This window comes from Hylobates moloch, unplaced genomic scaffold (assembly GCF_009828535.3).
Source record: "Hylobates moloch isolate HMO894 unplaced genomic scaffold, HMol_V3 SCAFFOLD_5, whole genome shotgun sequence".
NCBI classification, from domain to species: domain Eukaryota; kingdom Metazoa; phylum Chordata; class Mammalia; order Primates; family Hylobatidae; genus Hylobates; species Hylobates moloch.
Genome location: NW_026652280.1, coordinates 90,669,025 through 90,694,095, shown reverse-complemented (window position 1 = coordinate 90,694,095; position 25,071 = coordinate 90,669,025). Strand labels below are relative to the sequence as shown.

The 25,071-nt window shown below is 52.4% G+C and overlaps 1 protein-coding gene across 8 annotated transcripts in view; it reads right to left on the bottom strand.

Annotated features, from left to right (window-relative positions):
• Positions 1-89: 89 nt before the first annotated feature.
• Positions 90-25,071, bottom strand: part of CARS1 (cysteinyl-tRNA synthetase 1) — a 55,662-nt gene continuing 30,680 nt past the window's right edge. For 3 of the 8 annotated variants that reach the window (XM_032153782.2, XM_032153780.2, XM_032755481.2), the window contains 13 exons: positions 19,593-19,705; positions 18,488-18,616; positions 17,969-18,098; positions 17,760-17,863; positions 17,198-17,295; positions 16,448-16,637; positions 15,074-15,142; positions 11,219-11,300; positions 5,977-6,057; positions 4,467-4,534; positions 1,689-1,748; positions 1,107-1,198; positions 90-409 (listed from right to left, as the gene is read on the bottom strand). In XM_032153782.2, the coding sequence (XP_032009673.1) occupies positions 349-409; positions 1,107-1,198; positions 1,689-1,748; positions 4,467-4,534; positions 5,977-6,057; positions 11,219-11,300; positions 15,074-15,142; positions 16,448-16,637; positions 17,198-17,295; positions 17,760-17,863; positions 17,969-18,098; positions 18,488-18,616; positions 19,593-19,705 (1,277 nt within the window). In that variant the 3' untranslated portion in view covers positions 90-348. Of the gene's footprint in view, positions 410-1,106; positions 1,199-1,688; positions 1,749-4,466; positions 4,535-5,976; positions 6,058-11,218; positions 11,301-11,714; positions 11,758-15,073; positions 15,143-16,447; positions 16,638-17,197; positions 17,296-17,759; positions 17,864-17,968; positions 18,099-18,487; positions 18,617-19,592; positions 19,706-25,071 lie in introns of those variants that run through there. The other 5 variants (XM_032153781.2, XM_032153779.2, XM_032755479.2 and 2 more) reach the window with 3 other exon arrangements.

The window sequence follows — 25,071 nt, the reverse complement described above, 5'->3', positions numbered from 1 at the left end:
CTAAGTTGTGACCTGCTGACCAAGCGGCCCTGGCTGGCCACCAGGCCTCCTGCCAAGTGCTGAACATGCAGAACAAGACAGAGAGGGTCTCACTGTTCAGAAAAATTTATTATCAATGTCTCAGAGCCAACGACGACATGAACCTACATGAACACAAATCTTAATTTAGGACCCAAGGGTGACTGTAAACATGATTGGAGCACTGGGGCGTTGTCACTGAGGCAGACAGGAGCCACTAGTCCACAATGGTTTAAAAAGTCAGTCCCGTGCCCCCTCACTGGAAGCTTCCATTCTGGGCCATCTGCAAATATTCCTTGTAGAGCTTCTCCTGAGCCTCGAAGAGCTTCTTCAGCTTCTTGGCTTGCCCTTTGCTGAGCTCTTTGCCCTCCGTGTCGTGTGTGGGCAGACCCTGAAAAGCCAGAGCACAGCGGTTATTGGTCTCCTCTGCACCTGAGTAACCCCAACTCCCCTTTCTTCGCCCTCCTGTCTCAAAATGTGCATCTCCCTGATGCAGCCATGTCCTCTTGCTTGGACATTCAGTCACCACCCTGCTGTGGAGCCAGCGCACTGATCTGGCAGTGCTGGCTCTAGCAGCTAAGAATGGGAGAGGGGCGACCAGAGTCTGGGGTGCTTCCTGCCTAAGGTGAGGGGCACTGTGCCCCTCAGAGCCTACCCATGGCTGAGTTCTGACATAGCTGGCCCAAAGGTACATAGCAAACACATCCAAATGCCAGCGGGGGGGGGGCCTAGAGGTTTGGAGGCAGTGGCTGTGAATTGCTATGACGAAGGAAGAGCCTGGAGGTAGGAGGCCTATCTGTGCCATGGCACTTCAGCCAGCTTGTGAGGGCCTGGGGCCACAACTCCCAGGGCTGGGGACCAGAGCTCGTCACGCCAGTGGAGGGGGCCCTGGCACAGGCTTGCCTAGCTGCCTGGGCTGTGGAAGGAGCTCAGTAGTTGGGCCACGAGGCCCTGGACCTAAAGCAGGTGTCAGATTTGATTCCAAATTTTCTACAGACAGAAAATCTGCTTGTCCAAGGTTGAAAATTCCTGTTCTCCCAATTTAATGCAGTCTAATAAAGTTCTGAATGGAAGAGAAGGATGCTTACATGCTTACATTTTCATCAAACTTGGAGTATTTGTCGGTTTCTGACAGGAACATCTCACTGGGGGGAATCTTCATCTTGGCCAGCTTTGCTGCCTAGAACACGCAACACGGCACAGTCACTGCCACCGAGCAGCACCTGGGGCTCCACACTGTGAACGACATCTGCTCATACCTCCAGCCCTCAACTTGCTTCCAAGCCCTCAGATTCAGAGTGCTATGAAAGACGGGAAGGGGAAAGCCAAGGTGGAGGGAACATACAAGGAATTTAAAATTAAACCAGATGTTATTTCTACAGGAATAGTGGAAAGCTTACTAGAAACCCTAATAGTAATAAGTCTATAAACGCTGTCTTGGAGCTTGTGACCACATGGCACAGCCTTCCCCTTGGCCAGGCCTTCCCTGCACCCCATGTGAGAAGGGCCTGGCAGTCCTTGGGTGGTGGAGGCAGAAAGCGGAGCTCCTTCTGCGAGGGTCTGCAGGGGCCTGGCTAAGGTCCACGGAGGCATAGAGAGCCACAGGGCATGGTGGGGTCAGGGTGCACGCCTGCCCAGGAGTGCCCACACTCTCAAACAAAGTGCATTACTTCTTGTTCCTGTTTCCTCCGGGCCGCCTCCTCTTTCTTCTTCCTCTTCTCCTCTTCAACCTGGAGGGGCAATACAGAGCCAGATGAGACAGGGCTGCCTCAGGCTGCTGGGTCTCTCGGAGTCAGAGGTTTAGCAAAACGAGCCCCTTTCCTAGGGCCTGGCATGGAGGGCTGAACTCTGACCACGCCCTCCCCACTGTGGGGAGACAAGCCCATGTGCTGGGCAGCACACCGACCCTCTTCCATTCCCTTTGGGGATCCTCAGCGGCATCCCTGAGTGCCTGGCCCTGCCCTAGATGCAAAGGTATGCAGCAGGCAGACAAACGGAACCAATGCTAAAAGATCCAGGCACCACTAACATGAAGAAATGGACCAGCATGGTGAGCCTGGCCCAAGGAGAGAGGATCCATCAGGCGATGACCAGGACAGCACTGTGAGGGTTACCCTGAGTGGGTCTTCAGGTACCTGGGAAGGAGCAAGAGCCCCAGGGCAGGATGGGGATGGTGGGCGGAGGGCAGCCTTGGGGGCTAGGTGAGGAGACCAGAGCCCACTCCAACCAGCAGGCAGCATCCAAGCAGGGGTGAGGGCAGTCTGATGCTGCAGGGAGAGCTTATTAGTGGAGCCAGCAGGCTGGGTGCCGGTGAGGGAGGCCCTTGGTTGCTTTGGGAGGTTCTGGCCTGAGCCATTGCACGAACAGACATGCCCTCCACTGACGGAAAAGGAACAAGTCTGGGGAGTTGAAAATCACATTTTCACCTTTCCTTTGGACAGCCTAGGTCTCAGATGCTTCCCAGCCCAGTGGAGCTATCAGGTAGGCATGTCCTCCATGGCAGGAAGGAGGAACAAGTTTGGGGAGTTGAAAATCACATTTCCTTTGGACAGCCTAGGTTTCAGATGCTTCCTGGCCCAGTGGAGCTATCAGGTAGGCAGCTGGGCACAACTGTTTTTGGGCCACCGGGTACATGATAGATGGTGGAGAAGCTGCAGGACCAGATAAGGTCTCCTGGGGAGGTGTCGCACACAGAGCTGGGGAAAAGAAACCAGGAAGGCACAAAGGTCTCAGAGACTCAGGATGGGGCTGGGGCCAACAGGATGGAGCTCTTTCGAGGTAGACGGAGGGAGAGCAGGGCTGGCTGAGGGAAAGGGGCTGAGGTGGGGGAGGAGCTGGGCACTGAGCTTGGAGGAACCAGAGACACAGTGCTCAGGATTTCTGCTTTTTCCCTTTAAAAGTTAGTATGTGTTTATGTGCTGGTGGGAATGGTATAGGGAGAGGCAGGACCCCTCCCCCATGGTGCCTCGGGCCTGGGGATGCCTTCTTGCAGCAGCTTGGTGAGGTAAGAGTCCCTTGGCTGGGAAACAGGAGCTACTAGAAGTCACAAGCCACAGCCAAGGTGGCCAGTGGAAAGGCCAGCACAAAGAGTGCAAGGCCTGTGAGGCTCTGGCCGGGCCACCCCGGCGCTCCTCTTTTCTGCTTCCTGCTTCTGAGCACTCTGCCAGGGAGTGCAGCAAGCCAGGGTGTCTGCACAGCCAGCACTAGGCCACCTCACAGCACAGCACGGCAGGCGAGACCCAAGGCTAGGTGAGAGACTGTGATGGAATGGGGAGGGGCCCTGATGAGGCAGTCACACCAGCCAACCTCACAGGGCATGCCCAGCTCTTCCCAACCTGCCAACCAGAATGGACCTGCAGACCACTCACCACTGTCTAGAGCTTTCCCCAGAGTTCCAGTTTGTTATTCCTCCAAAGCACTGCAAACTCCAGCCACCCACACTTAGGGGTATCTGGCATGAGCTCTCCCCTCGTGCCTTGGGCCAGTGCAGGGCTGGGCATAGATGCCTTCCCTGACCTTGCACATCCCATCTATCAATCACCTACCCTGTCGATTCTCCTTCCTCAATTCCTCTCAGAGCCTCCTTCCTGAGAGCTGTGGCATCCAAACTCGCCCTCCACGGCGGTCTCCTGCTTTAAGCCTCTTGGGGACCCACCTGCTGATGGCAACAGCCCCCATGGCCCACCTCCCATGGTGTGCACTGGGGGCCCAGGTGCCTCTCATCCTGCTGCCTGCATCCCAGGGTACCCCATGCGCTGTTTTGTTCCTGTTCTTCTCTCCTATTGGGCACCGAGGAACCTGGGCCATCCCTGATCCTGGGGGTGTTGTGGGGTGCAGGTGGGGAGTATGCTGGGAATAGGAGGTGGAGATGCATCAGTGACACGCGCCGGGATCTGGGATCTTAACATGTCAGCTTCGGGCCAGGCGCGGTGGCTCAAGCCTGTAATCCCAGCACTTTGAGAGGCCAAGGTGGGTGGATCACGAGGTCAGGAGATTGAGACCAGCCTGACCAACATGGTGAAACCCCATCTCTACTAAAAAAATACAAAAATTAGCTGGGCACAGTGGTGCGTGCCTGTAGTCCCAGCTACTCGGGAGGCTGAGGCAGGAGAACAGCTTGAACCCGGGAAGTGGAGGTTGCAGTGAGTGGAGATCATGCCACTGCACTCCAGTCTGGGCAACAGAGTGAGACTCCGTCTCAAAAAAAAACATGTCGGCTTCACAGTTTGCTAAAAGTGACTAGTTTTCACTTAAACTGAGGGAATAATCTTTTTAAAAGAGGTCCTTCATTAGAAGATACTAGTTAATTTTTCTTTCTGACATTTATAAATACTGGGATTTTAATAAAAGTGTAAACATCAATGCTTAAAAAGTAAACTATGTAATAATCGCAATGGTTTTTACATTTTCAACAAATATCAAGCTTAAGTCATTTTCACTTTACTCACCCGTCTCTTTTCTTCTCTCTCTTTTAATAAGGTGTTTCTGTCTACCAGTTTCACCACTGTGGGCAGTCCTGCAAAATAAACTGCGTGTGAGAAGAGGCTGGGCTCTGTGGGCCATCCCCACTGCAGGGCCAGCCCTGCCCTGCCCTGCCCAGACCATGCCATGCTGCCCAGTCAGAGTGAGGGCCCACTGGAGAAAAACAAACAAAAACCTCCATAGCAGCAGTGAAGCACAGGAGAACATTTTGGTTTGTGTGTGTGTGATTTTTTTTTTTTTTTTTTTGAGACAGAGTCTTGCTCTGTCATCCAGGTTGGAGTGCAGTGGCATGATCTCAGCTCACTGCAACCTTTGCCTATTGGGTTAAAGCAATTCTCATGCCTCAGCTGCCCGAGTAGCCCACACCCAGCTAATGTTTTGTATTTTAGTGGAGACGGGGTTTCACCATGTTGCCTAGGCTGGTCTTGAACTCCTGAGCTCAGGTAATCCGCCCACCTCAGCCTCCCAAAGTGCTAGGATACAGGTATGAGCCACCACACCTGGTGAGAACATTTTGTAATGAGAAGGTAGGAAGGTCTTGCCAGCCAGGAGTAGGAAAATATGACATGTCATCTGAGATTTAAAGTTACCAGGGGCAGAGTGGAAGAGTGGAATTGGAGGGTTCATAACACAAAGAAATGATAAATGCTTGAGGTGATGGACATCTCAGTTACCTAGATTTGATAATAATAAATCATACGCATGTATCCAAATATCACACATAGCCCATAAGTATGTACAACTATTATGTATCCATAAAAATTGAAAATAAGGCCGGGCATGGTGGCTCATGCCACTTTAGGAGGCCGAGGTGGGCAGATTACTTGAGGTCAGGAGTTCGACACTAGCCTGGTCAACACAGTGAAACCCTGTCTCTACTAAAGATACAAAAATTAGCCGAGCGTGGTGGCGGGTGTCTGTAATCCCAGCTACTCGGGAGGCTGAGGCAGGAGAATCACTTGAACCCGGGAGGCAGAGGTTGCAATGAGCCAAGATCGTGCCACTGTACTCCAGCCTGGGCAACAGAGCGAAACTCTGTCTCAATAAATAAATAAATAAAAATTGAAAATAAAAAACAAAAAAATTAATTTTCTGTGGAACAAAAAAACCTCCACAAAGTGGGAGGACAAGCATGAAATTTGTTGACTGTGTACAGGATACAGGCTAGTTTCCTTAGCTGGGAGCATCAGAGGCGGCAGCAACAGGGCCAGTGGGCAGCCAGGCCTCGAGGGGAGATGACACACAGGGGAGGTGACGCCACCACACGCGGCAGTGAGAAGGAGCTACGGGGTGCTCCCCTGCCCCTGCCAGGCTGGCCAGCGTGGGAATGGTGCCGGGGGACCCATGGGGCTGCCACTTTGGGATTCTGCATCAACAATCATGATGCATGAGCCTCGGCCCAGCCCCGGGAGCTCTCCTTGTGGCACCTCTCCAAGCTCCTGGTAACTTCGTAGCAAACAGCAAGGGCTCACCCACCTTCATGGTCTTCGAACCGCACCCCAAGCTCGGGCAGGATGTCGTCCCGCAGGGCATCGCTGAGCTGCAGAACCTCAGGGACTGTAGGGAAAGCAGAGCAGTTCCATCAGACATGGAGGGGCCGGGGCCCACACAACGAGTGCCTCCTCCAGTGCTTGGGAGGGAGGGGCCAGCAGCTTGATCGGCTGTAGAAGCCCAGAGACTAGTGTCCCCTGTAAGCCCAGGGGCTGTTCTGGGGGTGCAGGGCAGAGCCAGGAGGAAGCATAGCACAGTGGCTGCTGGAAGCAGTTCTTCCAGGAAAGGGACACAAGTTGGGCCGATAGCGGGGGTGGGAGGGTCAGGACAGGCCTAGGGGTCCCTTCGGGTGCTAACACTCTTCATCTGAGGCAGTTTCTCTGTTGGTGCCAGAATCAGCTTTGTTACGGAAGGACCATTTAGACTCAAGCCCTAAGGACTTGGTTCCCAAATGCACACAGGACTGGGATGGGGGTCCTGACCAGGACCCAGGAGAGCTGAGGACCAGGACCCAGGAGAGCTGAGTCCCAGGACCACTAAGGAGCTCTAGCTCTGTGAGAATCAGGCCTCCCAGGGCTGAAGCGCACGCAGCTGTAAAGGCGGGGGTGAGCAGTGGGGGTGGACCGTAGGTTGCTTCCCAAGACCGTGCTCACCTCTGCCTCTGACTGGGGACCCGGCCCAGCTGGGAGGGTGAAAGGAAGCATGACAGGGAGGGCGGCTGTGACCTCCAACACATGGGGAGGGAGCTTCGCTTGGAAACCCACGTGTCTGTGGCTGACTGGCTTCAGAGCGCAGCACTGCAGACTTGCCCGGCATCCCACGGTTCTCCTGGGGGGCTCCTCACGCAGTATCTACCAGACGCCCCCTCTGTGTCTCTGCTCTGCCCGAGTTTTCCCGTCCCCAGCCCACGCACAACGCCCAGGTGGGGAACAGGACATAAGGAGTTTTGGGTGTTACAGGGTAAATGGGATGCCAACCTAGCTCAGAAAGACTCCAGAGTATCAGGTGATGTCACAGCATCTCCTAGACTACATCAACAGGACGGACGCTTGCTGCTCTCCAAGTGACAACTTTCTGCTCTGAAATCTGACCTTGGGTTTGCTGGAATCACCACACCCTTTGGTTTTCTTCTGGCCCCTCAGCTTGCTGTGCCCAACTGCGCTAGGCAGGCAGGTGCCCTGCCCCCAGCCTGCTGGGACCCCCACCATCCCATCCCATCCTCCTGCCTACCCTGCCTTTGGGCAGCACTGACCATGTGCACGCTGCCATTCTCGTCTGTCCTTTTCCTGCTGTGTCCTCATGACTGAGACCCCTACAGCTCCTTGCTGGGCACCCCACACCTTCATTCACTGCTGGATAAAATATTCGCATATCCGGGCAGGCGCAGTGGCTCATGACTGTAATCCCAGCACTTTTGGAGGCTGAGGTGGGTGGATCACGAGGTCAGATCGAGACCATCCTGGCCAACATGGTGAAACTCCCATCTCTACTAATAATACAAAAACCAACTGGGTGTGGTGGCACGTGCCTGTAATCCCAGCTACTCGGGACACTGAGGCAGAAGAATCGCTTGAACCAGGGAGTCGGAGGTTGCAGTGAGCCAAAATGACAACACTGCACTCCAGCCTAGTGACAGGGCAAGACTCCGTCTCAAAAAAAAAAAAAAAAAAAAATTGCATATCCTTGGGCTTCAAGGCCCCGCTCACAAGCACAGCCACTTTGGGCAGCTTCCTGAGTTTCAACCTCCCCAGGCAGGGACCTAGGAGAACGATGGCCTTTATATTTGTCTGCAGTATCATTCCTGGGAATGGGCCCTCCTCAGCCACCTGAGGAGCAGCTGACTGGGGTATGAGCTGAGGTAGGTGCCTGCCCTTCAGTCTTTGAAAGCCACCCCTGGATAGCACCCTCATTAGAAGGAAGGCAAGCCAGCACCTGTGGTCACTGTCATGGGTGTCATGGGAGGCCACAAGGCCAGCACCCCAGCCCACCCACCATGGGTGATCATCAGAGCAGGCACCAAGAAGCCTCCCGGGCCACACTCCCTGGGGCAAAGGGACACACGCTGTACCCCTCAGGCCCACACCAGCCTCTGGGTCTGGATTCTGAGGAGCTGAGGAAGAAGCCTCTGTGGCTTCTGTTAGCAGAGCTGGGGCAGAGGAGCAGACAATGACATCATCATCAGGGATTTACTGAAGAGAAACGTGGGCTACAAAGATAATGCAAAGGTGATGAGAATTCTTCCATGGAAGAACAGACAGGTCAGGGCCCATCCATCCATGGAATATGATTTGGCCATTAAAAAGGCAGGAGGTCCTGACACAGGCTGCAACATGGATAGACCTGAGGACACTGTGCTCAGCGAAATAAGCCAGACACAGGACAAACACTGTGTGACTCCACTCATGTGGGGTCCCTGGAGTAGTCAAATCCACAGAGACAGAAGTAGAGGGTGGGCACCAGGGGCTGAGGCAGGGGATGTGGAGTTGCTGTTCCATGGGGACAGAGTTCCAGTTTGGGAAAAGGGAAGAGTGCTGGAGATGGACGGTGGCAGCTGCACAACACCGTGAATCTCCCTAATGGCACTGAGCTGTGTATTTTAACATAATGAAAACAAAAACGTGGTGATGGGGAAATGGCATCATCTCCCCAGTGCAGAGGGCCCTGGCCTAGCCCCTGGCTTTCTCACTTCAGTGCCTCTCTCCTGGTCAAACCCCGAACCCACTGCCCTCCTTGCCAGGCCTGTGCTCTCTAGCTGACCGGACCATGGGGGTATTTGCAGGGGAAACGGTTTCTTTTTCATCTGTCTGTGGCGCATCTGGCCTGGGCCAAGCAGATCCCAGCTGATCTGAGGGCCACCCCTGAGCCTGTTATACACTCACTTTCTCTTCCGCCAGCCATAAGATGTTAACGGTGAATAACAAAAAAGTCACTATTTGCTGCTGCTGGGGAGACAGGGTGATTGCACCAGAGCCACCTCTAACACGCTGCCCCATCGGAAGGTCTGAGGCCCCTGGATCCCCAGGGTCTCTGGCTCACAAGGCACATATGGGATGATGTACAGGGTGGGGATCACAACCATCTTAACCTGGGGCCACAACACCCATCTACCTGCTCCAAGTAACAAAACAAAAGTGAAAAGCAAACAGAAAGCAAAACCAAACTACTTCCAATACTGGCTGGCTGGTGCCACTCTCCAGGCCTGAGCAAGCCCTGTCCTGGTCAGTGCCACCGAGCAGGAGCTTGTGCCTGGCCAGTCCCCCTTCAGCGCCCTCCCGGGGCTGTGGCATGCCAGGGAAGCCAAGGCCACATGCACAGTCTTGTATTACCCTGGGGAGCCGGGGCCCAGGCTCGGCCTTCGATGTCCCCCAGAAGGCAGGTGGAAATGCCCAGGCTGCCTCCAAGAATGGTCTGCCCAAGCCCATGACCCTAGCAATGTCGCTAAGTTAGTGCTGCCAAGATTGCTGGAGAGCCCTGTGCTGGTCCTGAATGGGCTGGTCCAGGCTTGGTTCAGTTTGATTCCAGTGCTTTGAAATGCTGAGGGCATCAGGTGTTGGAGAGGGGCGATGGTGCTTATCTGGTCAGGTCAAGTGCACCCACCGCTGCCTGTTATGGGCTCGGTCAGGCCCAGGCCCCTCTCCAGAGCACTTGTGGCAGCCCAGCAGCCCAGCAGCCCGGCCAGCCTCTCCTCTCACCCAGTGTCCTGCACTCTGTCCTGCAGCCTGTGGAGCTCCGAGCTCCTGAAACTCTTTCCTGCCCTCCTGCCTCCTGCTCCACTGTCCCCTGCCTGAAACAGGCCCAGATTCGGCTCCTCCGCCTCTCGGCCCCTCCACCCACCCAGGCTTCCTGATCCTCCCTCAAGGCGCAGCTTCTCCTAGAGGCTTGCTGGGTCTCTGTCTGCTCTGTCTTCAGCATGCCCTGCTTGGATGCTGCCCCACTGTGGCCCTCCATGATGGGCTCTGCACAGATGGGGACCAGGTGGATCCTAGGTCAGACTTCCCACCACACAGAGTCCCCCTGGGGAGGGAGAATAGCACAGCAGGTGATGGAGTAGCATTCGAGGTCAGTGTGACCCAGCCAGGGCTCTGCTTTCCTCTTTTGGAAGATCATGGTGGTAAATAAGGCAATGTGCAGAAAGCAGTGGGCAGGGCCCAGCACATCCTAAGTCCTCAGTGTGCGTTCCCAGCTGTACTGTTACTCACCAATTCAGAACCACTCAGAGGAAGAAGCAAAGGCCTGCCTGACGCTGCTTGTTGCTGTGTTTAACACCTTCTTAAAACTGGCCGTCAAAATGAATGCTCAGATTCAGCACTTTCTAAGTCTTAAACCACACACATCTCAGAAATGTCAAAAGATGAAGGAATGGCCAGGCGCGGTGGCTCACGCCTGTACTCCTAGCACTTTGGGAAGCCGAGGCAGGTGGATCACGAGGTCAGGAGATCGAGACTATCCTGGCCAACACGGTGAAACCCTGCCTCTGCTAAAAAAAAATACAAAAAATTAGCCGGGTGTGGTGGCAGGCGCCTGTATTCCCAGCTACTCGGGAGGCTGAGGCAGGAGAATGGCGTGAACCCGGGAGGCGGAGCTTGCAGTGAGCCGAGATGGCGCCACTGCGCTCCAGCCTGGGAGACAGAGTGAGACTCCGTCTCAAACAAACGAACAAAAAAAGATGAAGGAACGGCTGCTTATGGACAGTGAGGGGCCACTGTGTGAACCCCAAGTTCAAGCATTCGCCTAGCATGCCTGAGCAGAAAAGGGAACCCTGGAAGCTGCAGCTCGGCTCCACTCTGCAGCAGGAACGAGCCACACCTCAGCGCACCCAGCCTACCAGGTCACCAGGAACAAAAATAAGCCCCAGTGTGAGCCAAAGGGCAGGTGGTGACTGGGCTGGTCAGAGGGCCCAACCATTCTGCCTCAGCTCAGAGAAGGAGAGGCAAATCAACCCTGGCCCATCATGTCACATCCTTGGTCCCCAGTGCCCACTCAGCTGCGCTCACTCGAGGATTCTGCCCTGCAGGGACATGCGGGGCTGTGGTGACTGGGGTGTGTGGTGCTAATGCACCTGGTGGGTCCAGGCCCGGGATGCTGTTCAACACCCTGTGGTGCACAGGGCAGCCTTCCCAGAGGATGATCTGGCCCAAATACCACAGTGCCTCGGGGGAGAAGCCCGAGTCTGGGGAGCCCAGTGAGGGGAGTTGCTCCCACACTCTCTCCAGCAACTGGTCCTCACCTTTTTGCTCTCGGGCAATCTTCCGCACTCCTTCTCGGAATTCTGACAACACCTGAAGGTAGGGCATGACTATGGACTCCAGCTGTGGAAAGAACAGTTTTGGTTCGCTGAGGGCTGCCCACACTCCTATATTCATAACTGAATAACAGCTCAGCGGCCACGACACAGGGCAGGGACTGGCATGGGCAGTGCTGCTGTGCACACTACAGCTGTGACCAGCATCCCAGAGCCTGGACGCTCTCGTCCCCGACACGCGGTCCCTGCTAGGTGTGCGAGTCACACAGACTCTCAGGCCAGAAAGCATGAAGTGAGCTTCCTTTCTACTGCAGCAGGTGGGTCTGCAGCCGCTCTGCCCAGCTGCTGACAGGCCCTGCTTTTCTCAGGTCAGATATGCTGCTGTGAAACAGCTTGTCTTTATGGTTTCAGAGGGGCCATCTCTGGGAGGGACTATTTCCTAAGGGGCCCAAGGACATCACTCCCCAGGCTGGGGCCTTACCTATGCTGAGGCTGGCGGCTCCCGGGCCGTGCTTTCGTCTGATCTGTGGTCACACATACACTTGTTTAAGATTAATGATCTCCATTAAGTACCTACTATCTACATGCACATTAGCAGCTACACTAAGATTCACTACCCACAGTAACACTGGGGAGGCGGCCGCAGGATAGAAAAACCTTTCTACTACATTTCCCTGTTTTTGAGATGGAATCTTGCTCTGTCACCAGGCTGGAGTGAAATGGTGTGATCTCGGCTCACTGCAACCTCCGCCTCCCAGGTTCCAGCGATTCACCTGCCTCAGCCTCCTGAGTAGCTGGGATTACAGGCACGCACCGCTACGCCCAGCTAATTTTTGTATTTTTAGTAGAGACGGGGTTTCACCATGTTGGCCAGGATGGTCTCAATCTCCTAACCTCGTGATCCACCCACCTTGGCCTCCCAAAGCATTTCCCCCCCTTTTTTTGAGATGGAGTTTCACTCTTGTTGCCCAGACTGGCATGCAATGGCGATCTCAGCTCACCGCAACCTCCGCCTTCCAGGTTCAAGCGATTCTCCTGCCTCAGCCTCCCGAGTAGCTGGGATTACAGGTGAGCACCACCATGCCTGGCTAATTTTGTATTTTTAGTAGAGACAGGGTTTCTCCACGTTGGTCAGGCTGGTCTCGAACTCCCGACCTCAGGTAATTCACCCACCTCAGCCTCCCAAAGTGCTGAGATTACAGGTGTGAGCTACCACGCTGGGCTAGCATTTCTCTTTTCTTAATAGGACAGAAAAGGTTTTAGGCTTTTGAGCAAGGTTGCTCCCTGCCCCTCAGCCGATTCAGCAGCTCAATAACCAAAATAAAAACATTAGCAAGTGTTGGCTGGGCACGGTGACTCACATTTGTAATCCCAGCACTTTGGGAGGGCAAAGTGGGTGGATCATGAGGTCAGGAGTTCGAGACTAGCCTGGCCAACATAGAGAAACCCTGTCTCTACTAAAATACAAAAAAAAATTAGCCGGGCATGGTGGTGCATGCCTGTAGTCCCAGCTACTCAGGAGGCTGAGGCAGGAGAATCACTTGAACTCAGGAGGCGGAGGGTGCAGTGACTGGAGATTGCGCTACTGCACTCCAGCTGTGGAAAGAAGAGTTTTTGTTTGCTGAGAGCTGCTCACACTCCTATATTCATAACTGAATAATAGCTCAGCGGCCACAACACAGGGCAGGGACTGGCATGGGTGACAGAGTGAGACTCTGTCTCAAAAACAGAAACACACAAATTTAGCAAGTGCAAAAGTCGGGCAGGCTAACAAGCCCTGGGGTCTAAGCCAAGCTCCCTGAGACCCAATTCTGCATCTGAACTTTGGACTTCTTGGGGGTTTTCGATCTACATCTCCAGCCACCACACAGCCAGCCCAGATAAGCCTTGGGGAAGGACAGAAAGGGAGGTATTCACCGCACTGCTGGGCTCAGTTCCAGCCCTAGGGGCACTGGAAGGGAACTCTCAGAATGGCTGCAGGTGTCTGTCTCAAGAACGCCTGGGGCTGCAACCCCCACCTGAGCATGCTAGCAGGTGGCCACGTGGCGACACTGAGGTGGTACAAGATGTAGGAGCTGCCTCCCTTGCTCCTAAAACCATTCGGATTTGGAAGTTAATCCATGAACGTCAAATGGCCATGATGTGTGGGCACAGGACGTTTTGCCAGCAGGCTCACCATTCGCTGCAGCTGCTTCTTCCCAATCAGCTGACTGCAAAGGCCAAACGAGGCTGCTTGGGGGATGCGGATGCGTGTCCACAGCACGCTGAAGGCACCCCCACAACCACAGCAGCCGATAAGATGAAAAACACTGCAGTTCAAAGGCAGGCTGACTTTTACCCAGGAGGTGTGTTTTGGTTTTTTGTTTTTAAAGAAAATAAATATCTTAGTATCATTTGCGCAAAAGAACAAAGAAGCTATGTGGGTTTTCTTAAAAGCACCAAAGAGGTTCATATCAGGAAGTCTCAAAAACACCACACCAACAGCTAGCTAGTGCTAAGGCTGGCAAAAGGCACCAGGCACATGGGCTAGGTGCTCTGGCAGGACTTCTTACAACACGGACTGTTTTCTCTTTGCAAGTCGGTTCCTGGGGGAGCATCTGTAAGCTTTATCTGCGTGGGGGCTCTTCACACCACTTGTCATTAGGAAACAGGATTTTAAAAAGGTTTTGCGGCCAGGCGCGGTGGCTCAAGCCTATAATCCCAGCACTTTGGGAGGCCGAGGCGGGCGGATCACGAGGTCAGGAGATCGAGACCATCCTGGCTAACACGGTGAAACCCCATCTCTACTAAAAATACAAAAAATTAGCCGGGCGTGTTGGCAGGCGCCTGTAGTCCCAGCTACTTGGGAGGCTGAGGCAGGAGAATGGCGTGAACCCGGGAGGCAGAGCTTGCAGTGAGCCGAGATCACACCACTGCACTCCAGCCTGGGGGACAGCGAGACTCCATCTCAAAAAAAAAAAAAGGTTTTGCATTTTGACTTTGTACTAAGCTCCTGTTTTAATTAAAATTACAGTTGTTATATTTAAATATTTAGATCTGCATTCTAATCGAATAGTTAAAGAGCATTCTTGACCTGGGAGTGGGTGGAAGTCCATCTTTAAGAAGCCTGACTGTGGGCAAGTCAGAGGGGACGGGGGTTCACAGCAGAGGGATATGACTGACAGTGTGTGTCTGCTCACATGCCAACTGCAAACAGAAGCCAGCAACGGACAGCCAGGGTGTTCTGGATGGATTTTCTCACCACACAAACCCACTGGACAGGAGGCTCTATGGGATGACCTCCCCCTGACCTGTGGGCCACAGCTCTGGGGCAGGGGGTTCTGGTTCAGGCCATGTGGACCGACCTGGGCTCAGCGTCAGGACTGGGCCAGGTAGGGCATCTGCCCAGCCCCATGGGGACCGAGGCAGACAGTGGCTATCTCCCCATCAGTGTAAATTCTGTGCTGTTTGTGAACTCTGCAGCCTTTCGATGAAGCATTTACTGAATACAGGTCAGTATATGTGATGAGGTCACGTGGGAGTTCCTGATGCCAAGTGGCTGCAGCAAAATGCAAATAAGCAGTGGCCTATGTAGTTGGGGTCCAAGACTAAGCTCATGGGACAGCACAATGGCAAAGTGCCCCAAACCAACAGTCACAACCAAAGCAGACCCTCCACACCGGCAGGGCAGCTGACCACACTTAGCACTCTCAGAGCCAGAACTGCCATTCAGCCCAAGGCGCTGTCCAGAAGGGTCTGGTGTGGGTGAGCAGATAGAGGAGGGGCAGTTCAGAGGGACACAGAGGGGTAGGCAGTGGGGAGGGAGCAGGTGCAGAGGGCAGGACCCTGCATGCTACTCACGCTGAGGCTGGTTCCAGGCCCTCCAACCGGGAATCCCAGGGAGCTGTCCTCTTCTATGGCCCCAAAGATCTAGGAAAAGAAACAGATGGGACCTAAAGCTGCGACAAGATGAAGGCGGCATGTGGCGAGCAGCCAGGAGCTGTGTTCCTCGTTCACAGGAGGGGGTGCCCCAAGACCAGGAAAGAGATGGAAGCAGCAGCTCCAGGAGCCCCAGAAACCCGAGGCTGAGGGTGCCCTCATTGCTCCAGGATGGCCCTGACTCACAGCTACGCTCTCCAGCTCTGTTTCAGCCAGAAGCCACTGGAGCCCAAGAACAAGGAAAGAGGAGGAGAGGGGAGGGGAGTTGAGTCCAGGCCCTGCTGGCCTTTCAAGGTGCACTGCGGGGAAGGGCTCTGCACAGGATGTGTTCAGAGAGGAGGCCTTGTCCCTGGTTTTGCTTCTCTCTTTTTTTTTGTGAGATGGAGTCTCGCTCTGTCGCCCAGGCTGGAGTGCAATGGCACCATCTTGGCTTACTGCAAGCTCTGCCTCCCGGGTTCATGCCATTCTCCTGCCTCAGCCTCCCAAGTAGCTGGGACTACAGGCACTCGCCACCATGCCCAGCTAGTTTTTTGTATTTTTTTTTTTAGTAGAGACGGGGTTTCACCGTGTTAGCCAGGATGGTCTCCATCTCCTGACCTTGTGATCCGCCCGCCTCGGCCTCCCAAAGTGCTGGGATTACAGGGGTGAGCCACAGCACCCGGCCTGGTTTTGCTTTTCAAACTCCAAGATGGGAGTAGAGGGAAACGGAGGCAAAGGAAAGAAATAGCTCTGAGTAAGGGACAACTATATGGATGTTACTTCTTTTTGTCTGCTTTTGAGACAGGGTCTCCCCTCTGTTGCCCAGGGTGGAGTGCAGTAGTGCAATCACGCCTCACTGTGGCCTCAACCTCCTGGGCTCAAGCGAGCCCCTCACCTCAACCTCTCAAGCAGCTGGACAACAGGTGTGTGCCACCATCCCTGGCTAATTTTTAATATATGTTATAGACATGGGGTCTCACTATGTTGTCCAGGCTGGTTTTGAACTCCTGGGCTCAAGTGATGCACTCACCTGGCCTCCCAGTGTTGGGTTATAGGCGTGAGCCACTGTGCCCCGCTTATGGGTGTTATTTATAACGCATGAAAAGCACACCAGGAACCAAAGAGGACAGAAGCATGTCTCCATGTCTCAGAGGTGCTGGGCACCAGGCACAGCACTTGGGGGCACCAGAGGCCTCTGTTCTCCCAGTCCTGGGGCCTGGCTCCTGTGTCCACATGGGCTGAGGGATACGCCTGCCTGGGGCCTGGCTCCTGTGTCCACACAGGCTGAGGGATACGCCTGCCTAGGGCCTGGCTTACCTTCAGCATATGAGTGAGGTACAGGGCGATGTTCTCCAGCAGAGCCTGGTTGGGCCTCTTCCTCACGGCTTTCCGGGCTGCCATATAGAGGTTGCACTGACTGACCAAGGCCCGCATCTCTTCCATGACTGTGCGGGTGTCAACGTTATCACAGAGGGCTTTGTGAATTGCTGTCTTCTTGTCATAAAAGCTGAGCAACAAAGAGGAAGGAATGTGAAGTCAGACCTGATAACACACCATAGAAATTCCCCATGCGGCCAGGCGCAGTGCCTCATGCCTGTAATCCCAGCACTTTGGGAGGCTGAGGTGGGCGGATCACCTGAGGTCGGAAGTTCGAGACCAGCCTGACAAACATGGAGAAACCCCGTCTCTACTAAAAATCTGAAATTAGCCGGGTATGGTGGCGCATGCCTGTAATCCCAGCTACTCGGGAGGCTGAGGCAGGAGAATCACTTGAACCTGGGAGGTGGAGGTTGTGGTGAGCTGAGATCACGCCACTGCACTCCAGCCTGGGCAACAAGGGCGAAACTCCGTCTCAAAAAGAAAAAACAAAAAAGAAATTCTCCATGCACTTCAACAACCAGAGCAGCTCCCATTAGCGGAGCCGCCTACCCTGAATTAATTCTGCACAATGTACGACAGTGTCCCCAGCCCTTCCCCGACAGTCCAGGACACATGGTGGCCAAGATACGAGGCTAGGCATAGAACATGGGCATGCTCGAAAACCTCAAAGAAAAGGCACCACCTTACTTCTCATTCAGTTCTGCTTCTTCTTCTCCCCACTTCTCAAACTGACCAGTGATGTCAACAGGAGCGCGAAGGATATCTTTCACATTTAAGAAAAACTCCTGAAGTTAGAAAAATCAGTTTAACAGCATTTAGGCAACTTTTCCATCCTGAAATATCTGATAAAACTGTTCTACTGCTGTGATTTTATTTTTGGTAAAAATCTGAAAGACCAGAATGCACTGACATTACGCAAGTGGTCAGAAAGAAAGGAAAAGATATTTCTTTGACAGAAACGTGTTCTTGCTTTAGGTTTACAGATGCTCATTTGGTGGAAAGTACAAGTCAGAAGGATGTGCACTGCAGTGACTAGGAGGACGAGGCCTCCATCCACTCTGCTGAGCCATCGGCCATTTCAGGAGTGGCCCTGAGCCTGTTATACCCACTAGCATGGAGGTGCTTTCACCCATGTGCTGGTCTCCATTAGAGACATCAGGAGGCTGCTGCACCTATCACCACTGCACAAGGTGCCCACTGTGCAGGGGAGGCTGCTCCACCAACCTCCAGGAAAGGGCTGGGGACTCACATTCAAAAACTTCTCATATTGAAGTGCCGACTCCATGGTGTTGCTGGAGTAGTCCAGGGTATCCTTCCATGAGTGCATGAGGAAGGCCAGCCGCAACTGCCGTGCTGCGGGGGGACACAAGACAGCAACGCCCTTATTCTCCCGAGTGCTACAGCCATTACATATCTATGAGAAGGTGGGTGGGGTCTGTGGGAGAAGCCAGCGTATACCTGAGTGCTTTTTCAAGGCATCTTTAATGGTGATGAAGTTTTTTAGTGACTTTGACATTTTGCAGCCTGCAATGGTCAGGTGGCCTGTGTGCAGGAAGTACCTGACCCAGCAGTCATTTTCAAAGTAGGCCTGTGTGGAAAGAGACAAAAGACGTCAACAGTCATGTGTTACTGGGGCCGCCTCCTGCCACCTGCACTGTCTGCTGCCTTGTTGGTGCTGTCCACAGGCAGGAGCTGCATTTTCTAGGTGGTGCAGGCGGGGCTTGGAAGGACAGCCCAGGTTAATAAGCCAGCAGGTAACACAACTGGTTCAAATCCAGGCTAGTCTGTTGCCAAAGGCCAGGCTGTCAATGCGGAAACCACACTAAATGATCAAGGTTCAGATTCCACCCACAAACCCTGATGAAGGTGTCAAGTTCTAGTGAGAGAGGCCCTTCTGAGGCCTGGGCTGACTTTTCCTCTACTGCAGCAAGAACACTGTGCTCTTGCACCTGACAAGGGGACTCTGTTTTTACCTACCTCCGACTGTGCCAGCTCGTTGTCATGGTGGGGGAACCGGAGGTCAAACCCACCTCCGTGAATGTCCATCGAAGCCCCTAGGAGGGTGCCTGCCATGGCCGAGCACTCGATATGCCAGCCCGGGCGACCCTGGAGAAAGCCGAACACACAGTGACTGACCAGCCTACCTGCTTGTCCAGGACTTTATAACTTATCACTCCAAGTTGATGGCCCTTAAATCCTCTGAACTTTATTGGAACAAGCGCTAAATCCCACACATGAAAAGACTAAGGGAAGGCTGGGTGAGGTGGCTCACACCTGTAATCCTAGCACTTTGCGAGGCCGAGGCGGATGGATCACGAGGTCAGGAGTTCAAGACCAGCCTGGCCAACATGGTGAAACCCCGTCTCTACTAAAAATACAAAAATTAGCTGAGCATGGTGACGTGTGCCTGTAATCCCAGCTACTCGGGAGGCTGAGGCAGGAGAATTGCTTGAACCAGGACCAGGAGGCGGAGGTTGCAGTGAGCTGAGATCGTGCCACTGCACTCCAGCCTGGTGACAGAGTGAGACTCTGTCTCAAAAAATAAAAAATAAAATAAAAAAAAAACAAAAACAAACAAACAAAAAACTAAAGATAGCCTTCTTTGGTGAAGTTCATAAACCAGTTCTATGTAGGCTAAGGCTTAGGTGAAGTTACTGAATTACATCCAGACCTCTGAGCCCTTGACAGCTGCAGACGGTCACGCCCCTTCCTGGGGTACCCTGCAGTCAAGAACTGCTGTCACCGAGAAGATTAGAAGGCACCCTACACCCTGGGGCCTGGAATACTCACATTCACAGAACACAAGAACCAAGAAGCCTCCATGGATGTCTACTCTGATCACGTCTCCACTTACAGACCAGAAAACAGAAATCCCGGGAGGGAAGTGATTTGTCCAGAGACTCAGGGAGTCTCCATGATGTCCAGGTCCCTAGGGCCAGGCAGCCTGTGCTGCACCAGCACCAGGCTCTGGCCCAGTGACAACATTCTTCACACACAGAGCGGCCCTCTGCTGGGGGCCTGAGAGTGTGGCTGGTGCCAGTGCCCCTGTCCAAGCCCCACACCTTCTAGGCCACTCACTCACCTTTCCCCAAGGGCACGGCCAGGACGGTTCTCCGGGCTTAGAGGCCTTCCATAAGGCAAAGTCGTTGGGAGAGCGCTTCTCACTCAGCCGGTCTGCAGAGATGCTCAGGTCGCCTGCAGACATGAGGGATGCCAGGCAAGGTCACTCAGCAGCACCCACAGACCCACATGTCTCACTCAAGGCCATCCTGGGTGCCTAATGGCCAGTCCTTCTGACTAACTTCTGTTTATTAACTTGGCTCAAGCACTTCTTCAAGTTAACTATGTATTACCAGATTCTGGTGTTGATCCAGTGTCTAGATTTACAAAACAGTTCATAATCCCCAAAGTCACCAGCTTATATACCTGGCTGACTTGAGGCCACATCTAGGGTCTCCGTAAGACATTCACCTTCCTGCTGCCTTCTCACGGCATTAGCCCACCAATGTCTAGGACAAGTGATAGCACCCTGGTCTAAAGCTAGGAGGTGACATAGTGGTGCAGCCCACTGGGGCATGGCTCAGGGATCCTGCCTGGTTCATGCGGGTGGGGTCAATATGTCAAGGGCCCGCACAACTATTTGCTTATGGGTTCCAGGGGATACAAGGACGCAGCTAAGCTGCTGTGTACTACTGCAGGGAACCCGGCGGCAGTGCAGTGGTGAAGGGGACACTTGCTGTTTCTGTGTATTTATAAGGGGAAAAAAGGTGAAGGAAACTAAAGAATAGCCCAGGAAGGCCATAAGAAAAGGCGAGTACTGCTCTTGGCACAAGTTCTATTTCCTGGACAAAGCCAATGATCACCTGGCCAACAAAAACAAGACTGTCTATGCCTTGCCGGAGGGATGAGAAATAACCCCTTGGTGAATTCCATGCATTGACTCGGTGACACTCAGCCACCTGACACTCAGGGTAGAAGACAGTCTGAGTCCCCAGAAAAGGAATGCACCATCACTGCAGATTTCTGTCAACGATACATGTGGGACCAATGGAAAGGATTAGCTGCTGTGAACACAGAAACCTGTGAGCCAGTCCAAAGGTCACACAGAGAATCACCCTTTGTTCGATGAATGGGCAGAGCAGAGGCCTTCGCTCTAGGCGCAAGGTTGCCAGGACCCACGCCAGGTCTTGCCCAGCTGCTGCAGCCTTTCCTGGTCCCTGGTCCAAGGGCTGCCTTAGGTGCTGTCACCCCCTTGTGGAGGAAGAACAGACTCCATCTAGGGTTCTAACTCAGGTGACCTTGAAGAAGCTGCAGTGAGATCTTTCCAGGTAACAAATCCACTTTTCAGGTGCCTAATCAGGCAACAGACCTAAGCTGCCCTGAGAAACAGAGTCAAGAGGAAAAGCACTGCTAAATATATTTTTCTAAACACCAACTTCATGATTATAAAATATGTACTAAATGTAGAATATTTGGAAGATAAAAAAAGAAAACTAGGAAAAAAATTGCCATAATCTTTTAACCTGGGAATTACTACTGTTACCATTTTGGTATACTGATTCCCAGATTAAAAAACAAACACACAGAAAACCTCTGCAAGCAATATCCAGATCTATCCACCAACACGGAAGGCCGCTGTCCTAGTTTCCATCTACCTCCTCACTGTTCTGCCATTGACAATTTTGCAAAAGCACAATTTGATATGGCCCATGACATTCTCTCTTAGATGCTCTTTGATAGAAAATATACATTTACGTTTTTAATTTTTCATTATTATGAAGTTACTCATGAAAGTTTTTATCTGATTTTTTAAAAATACACTTTGAAAAAATTTATAACAGAGAACACAAGACCCTCCCCACAAACACCCTATCCTTCAGCAAACGTCACACTGCAACTGCCCTCATAGGGTTAATGAGAATTCCAAGCCAGGCTGTAGGCAGAATGATGAGGCTGGTCACTGGCCAGGTGCAGTGCACGTCCACCCGCTTCCCTGCAGCTCTGAGAGTCACATAGCACGCTGACCACCTGCTCCACCACTGTTCCTAGAGATAGAATCTCTAATCCTGGACCTTTTTACCAAGAACTGCTTAAGGTATTTTTCGGAACCTGAATTCCAGCAGGACAGCTGTTGCCAACTGGTCTGAAGACCTGCACCAAGGAATGACTCGTCACAGAAATGTGGTTTACCTCCCTGTTCCATGACTTCACCCCTCGCTTCCCCAGCAACCGGCAATCCCCATCACCTGTCCAGAGCAATTAAAAACCCCTCCCCAAATCTCTCAGGGAGGCGGATCTGAGGTTTCCTCCCATCTCCATTTGTCCACCATACAATTACTACACTTTTTCTGCGGCAACCCCTGGTATCCCAGTACACTGACTCAGTGTGCATTGGGCAACAGACCTATTATGGTTACAACACAATCTCTTTCAAGTTTTCCTTCTTGGTTTCATTTCCTGTCTCTCTCCCCAGAGGCAGAGTGAGTGTTTCTAGCTTTGACCCTACAAGCATGTTCATACCAGCACAACGGGGTCCTGTTCTCTCCCATTGGGGGAGCTTCCTCCCTGCACTAGGCCTTCCTGCCACGTGCCTTCCTGAGTGGTCTGCATGGCCCATCTGCCTCTGGTGGGTCATCTTACTTGGTGGAGTGAGGAGCTGTCATCATCTAGGACCACTTGGGCCCCAGCATCACCTCTCCCCTTTTCCTCTACCATTAGAGTCCCCACAGTGAGGAGCACATGACTGCACAGAGCTAAGGCTACACTCCTTATGACTCCCTGTGGTGGGGGGAGGTTGTGGGGGAGGTCATGTGCCCAGGTCTGATCACTGACTGTGGAGGGGTGGAAGTCCATGTCCCTCTTCGGTCCTCCGTATTGGCTGTTAGATTCTACTCCTGTTTCCTGGAACTTAAACCAATGCTGAAGTCATTCTGGAAGAAAATGGGTCCAAGAATAAATGGTATTTAAGAAAAAGAGCCTAGATGGGGCCAGATAGCAAAATTCATCATAAAGTGGTGAGTCAGTGTGCTCTAGCTGCCTCCAGAACATTCCTTCACCATGTGACCTGAGGGCACTGCTCCACTTACCACTCCCACCTTTCCCATGTGCTGCCAGTTCCTTCCTGGCATCTAAGTGCCAAATGCAGTGTGAGTTGTTCACGGCTTCCTCTAAGGACTTTAAGAAATGCTCTACTATATCCATAGTTATATTCCATTTTTGTCTTGTTATTCAAACATACATACACACACACACACAGGATCTTACTGTCAGCCAGGCTGGAGTGCAAGAGTGTAATCACAGCTCACTACAGCCTCGACCTCCCTGGCTCAAGCAACCCTCTCACCTCAGCCTCCTGAGTAACTGGGACTACAGGTGCATGCTACCACGCTCAGCTAATTTTTAAAATTTTTGTAGAGCTGGGGTCTCACTACATTGCCCACAATGGTCTCAAATTCCTGGCCTCAAGTGATCCTCCTGCCTTGGCCTCCCAAAGTGCTGAATTATAGGCATGAGCTATAATTCAGCCCTAATATGTTTTTCAATCTTCTACTTTTATTAATTAAACTTGCTAAGGGTTTTTCTATATTATTTTTTGAGAAGAATCAGCTTTTGGCTTTTACAATTGTTTGTTTCTTTAATCTCTGATTTTACTTTATTTCCTCCTATTTCTTTCCACTTCTTCTTGTTCCTTTCCCAGCTTTTTGACTGACTGCTTAGCTCACTTACTTCCTTTTTTTTTGTTTGAGATGGCGTCTTGCTCTGTCACCCAGGTTGGAGTACAGTGGCATGATCTCAGCTCACTGCAACCTCCGCCTCCAGGGTTCAAGCGATTCTTCTGCCTCAGCCTCCTGAGTAGCTGGGACTACAGGCATGCGCCACCACACCCGGCTAATTTTTGTATTTTTAGTAGAGATGGGGGTTTCACCACATTGGCCAGGCTGGTCTCGAACTCCTGACCTCGTGATCCGCCTGCCTCGGCCTCCCAAAGTGCTGGGATTACAGGTGTGAGTCACTGCGCCCAGCAGCTCACTTATTTTCAATCTTTGTTTTTTAATAACTACATTTAAAAACATCAATTTCCTCTAATTGGTGCTTTAGGGGCATTCTCCAGATTTGGTGTGTGGCACCTTTGCTGCTGTTCTGCTTAAACACCCCTTATTTCCCACTGTGGTTTTCTTTCCTAGGAGTTATCCAGGAGCATGATTTCAACCCCCCAGACAAGTTTGTACACTTTAGATGTCCATCCTGTCAGTGTTGGTATCTTTTTTATTTAAAAAAAACATTTTTGTTAATGTTTTTGAGACAGAGTCTTGCTCTGTTGCCCAGGCTGGAGTGCAATGGCACAATCAGGGCTCACTGCAGCCTTGACCTCTTGGGCTGAAGTGATCCTCCTGCCTCAGCCTCTTAAGTAGCTGGGACTATAGGCATGTGCCACCACACCCAGCTCATTTTTAAATTTTTTGTAGAAAGAGGATCTCCCTATGTTGCCCAGGTTGGTCTGGAACTCCTGGGCTCAAGCGATCCTCCTGCCTCGGCCTCCCAAAGTGCTGCGATTACAGGTGTGGGTCGACATGTCCAGCCAAGTGTTTTTATCTAATACAATTGCTCCATGATGACAGAATGAGGTCTCTTTGACAGAATGAGGTCTCCTTGAAAACTGTTCTTTGAGATTTGTGGAAATCTTTCTGTGGCCTGGCATATGTTTCTGTGTTTTTGGAAGGAAAGGATGCTCTTTAATTCCTGAGTGCAAAGTTCCCAGCTCTCAAACCAAGCCTGTTAACTGTATTTCAAACCTTTCATATCCGTATTAATTCCTGGCCTACTTGATCTGTCAACTCCTGGGAAGTGCACGAAACGTGGGCATGTCCACTCTGGTTCTAGGGTTGTGGAGGCTTCTGGTCCACAGAGGCCCAGGCTGCATCCTCTCAGAGCTGAGGCGCTTTATCATCACAAATCCACCCCTCTACTCCCACAAACCTAGAGCCTGAAATGCCATGAGTCTGATATTTATGTGTTAACCTGGCTATCTCTATCTTTTTTCAGTCTGTGTTGTCTGGTTTTATTTTATTATTATTATTATTTTTTTTGAGACAGAGTGTCATTCTCTTGCCCAGGCTGCAGTGCAGTGGCACAATCTTGGCTCACTATAACCTCTGCCTCCCGGGTTCAAGTGATTCTCATGCCTCAGCCGCCTGAGTAGCTGGGATTACAGGCATGCACCACCACACCCAGCTAATTTGTGTATTTTTAGTAGAGATGGGGTTTTACCAAGTTGGCCAGGCTGGTCTCGAACTCCCAACCTCAGGTGATCCACCCACCTCGGCCTCCCAAAGTGCTGGGATTATAGGCGTGAGCCACTGCACCTTTATTTTAGGTTCTGATATTTCTTTAGAATAGAGCCTAAAATTAGATAAAAGTATGAACATTTTTATGGCCAAACTGTCTTCCAGAAACACTAGGGCAGGCGGGGTGGGGTGCAGAACGTGCCCTGGCACATTGGGGGGATCCCCACTCTGCAGGGAGGCTTCCAACTTTGCCTGTTGTGGATGTGTCCCCAGATT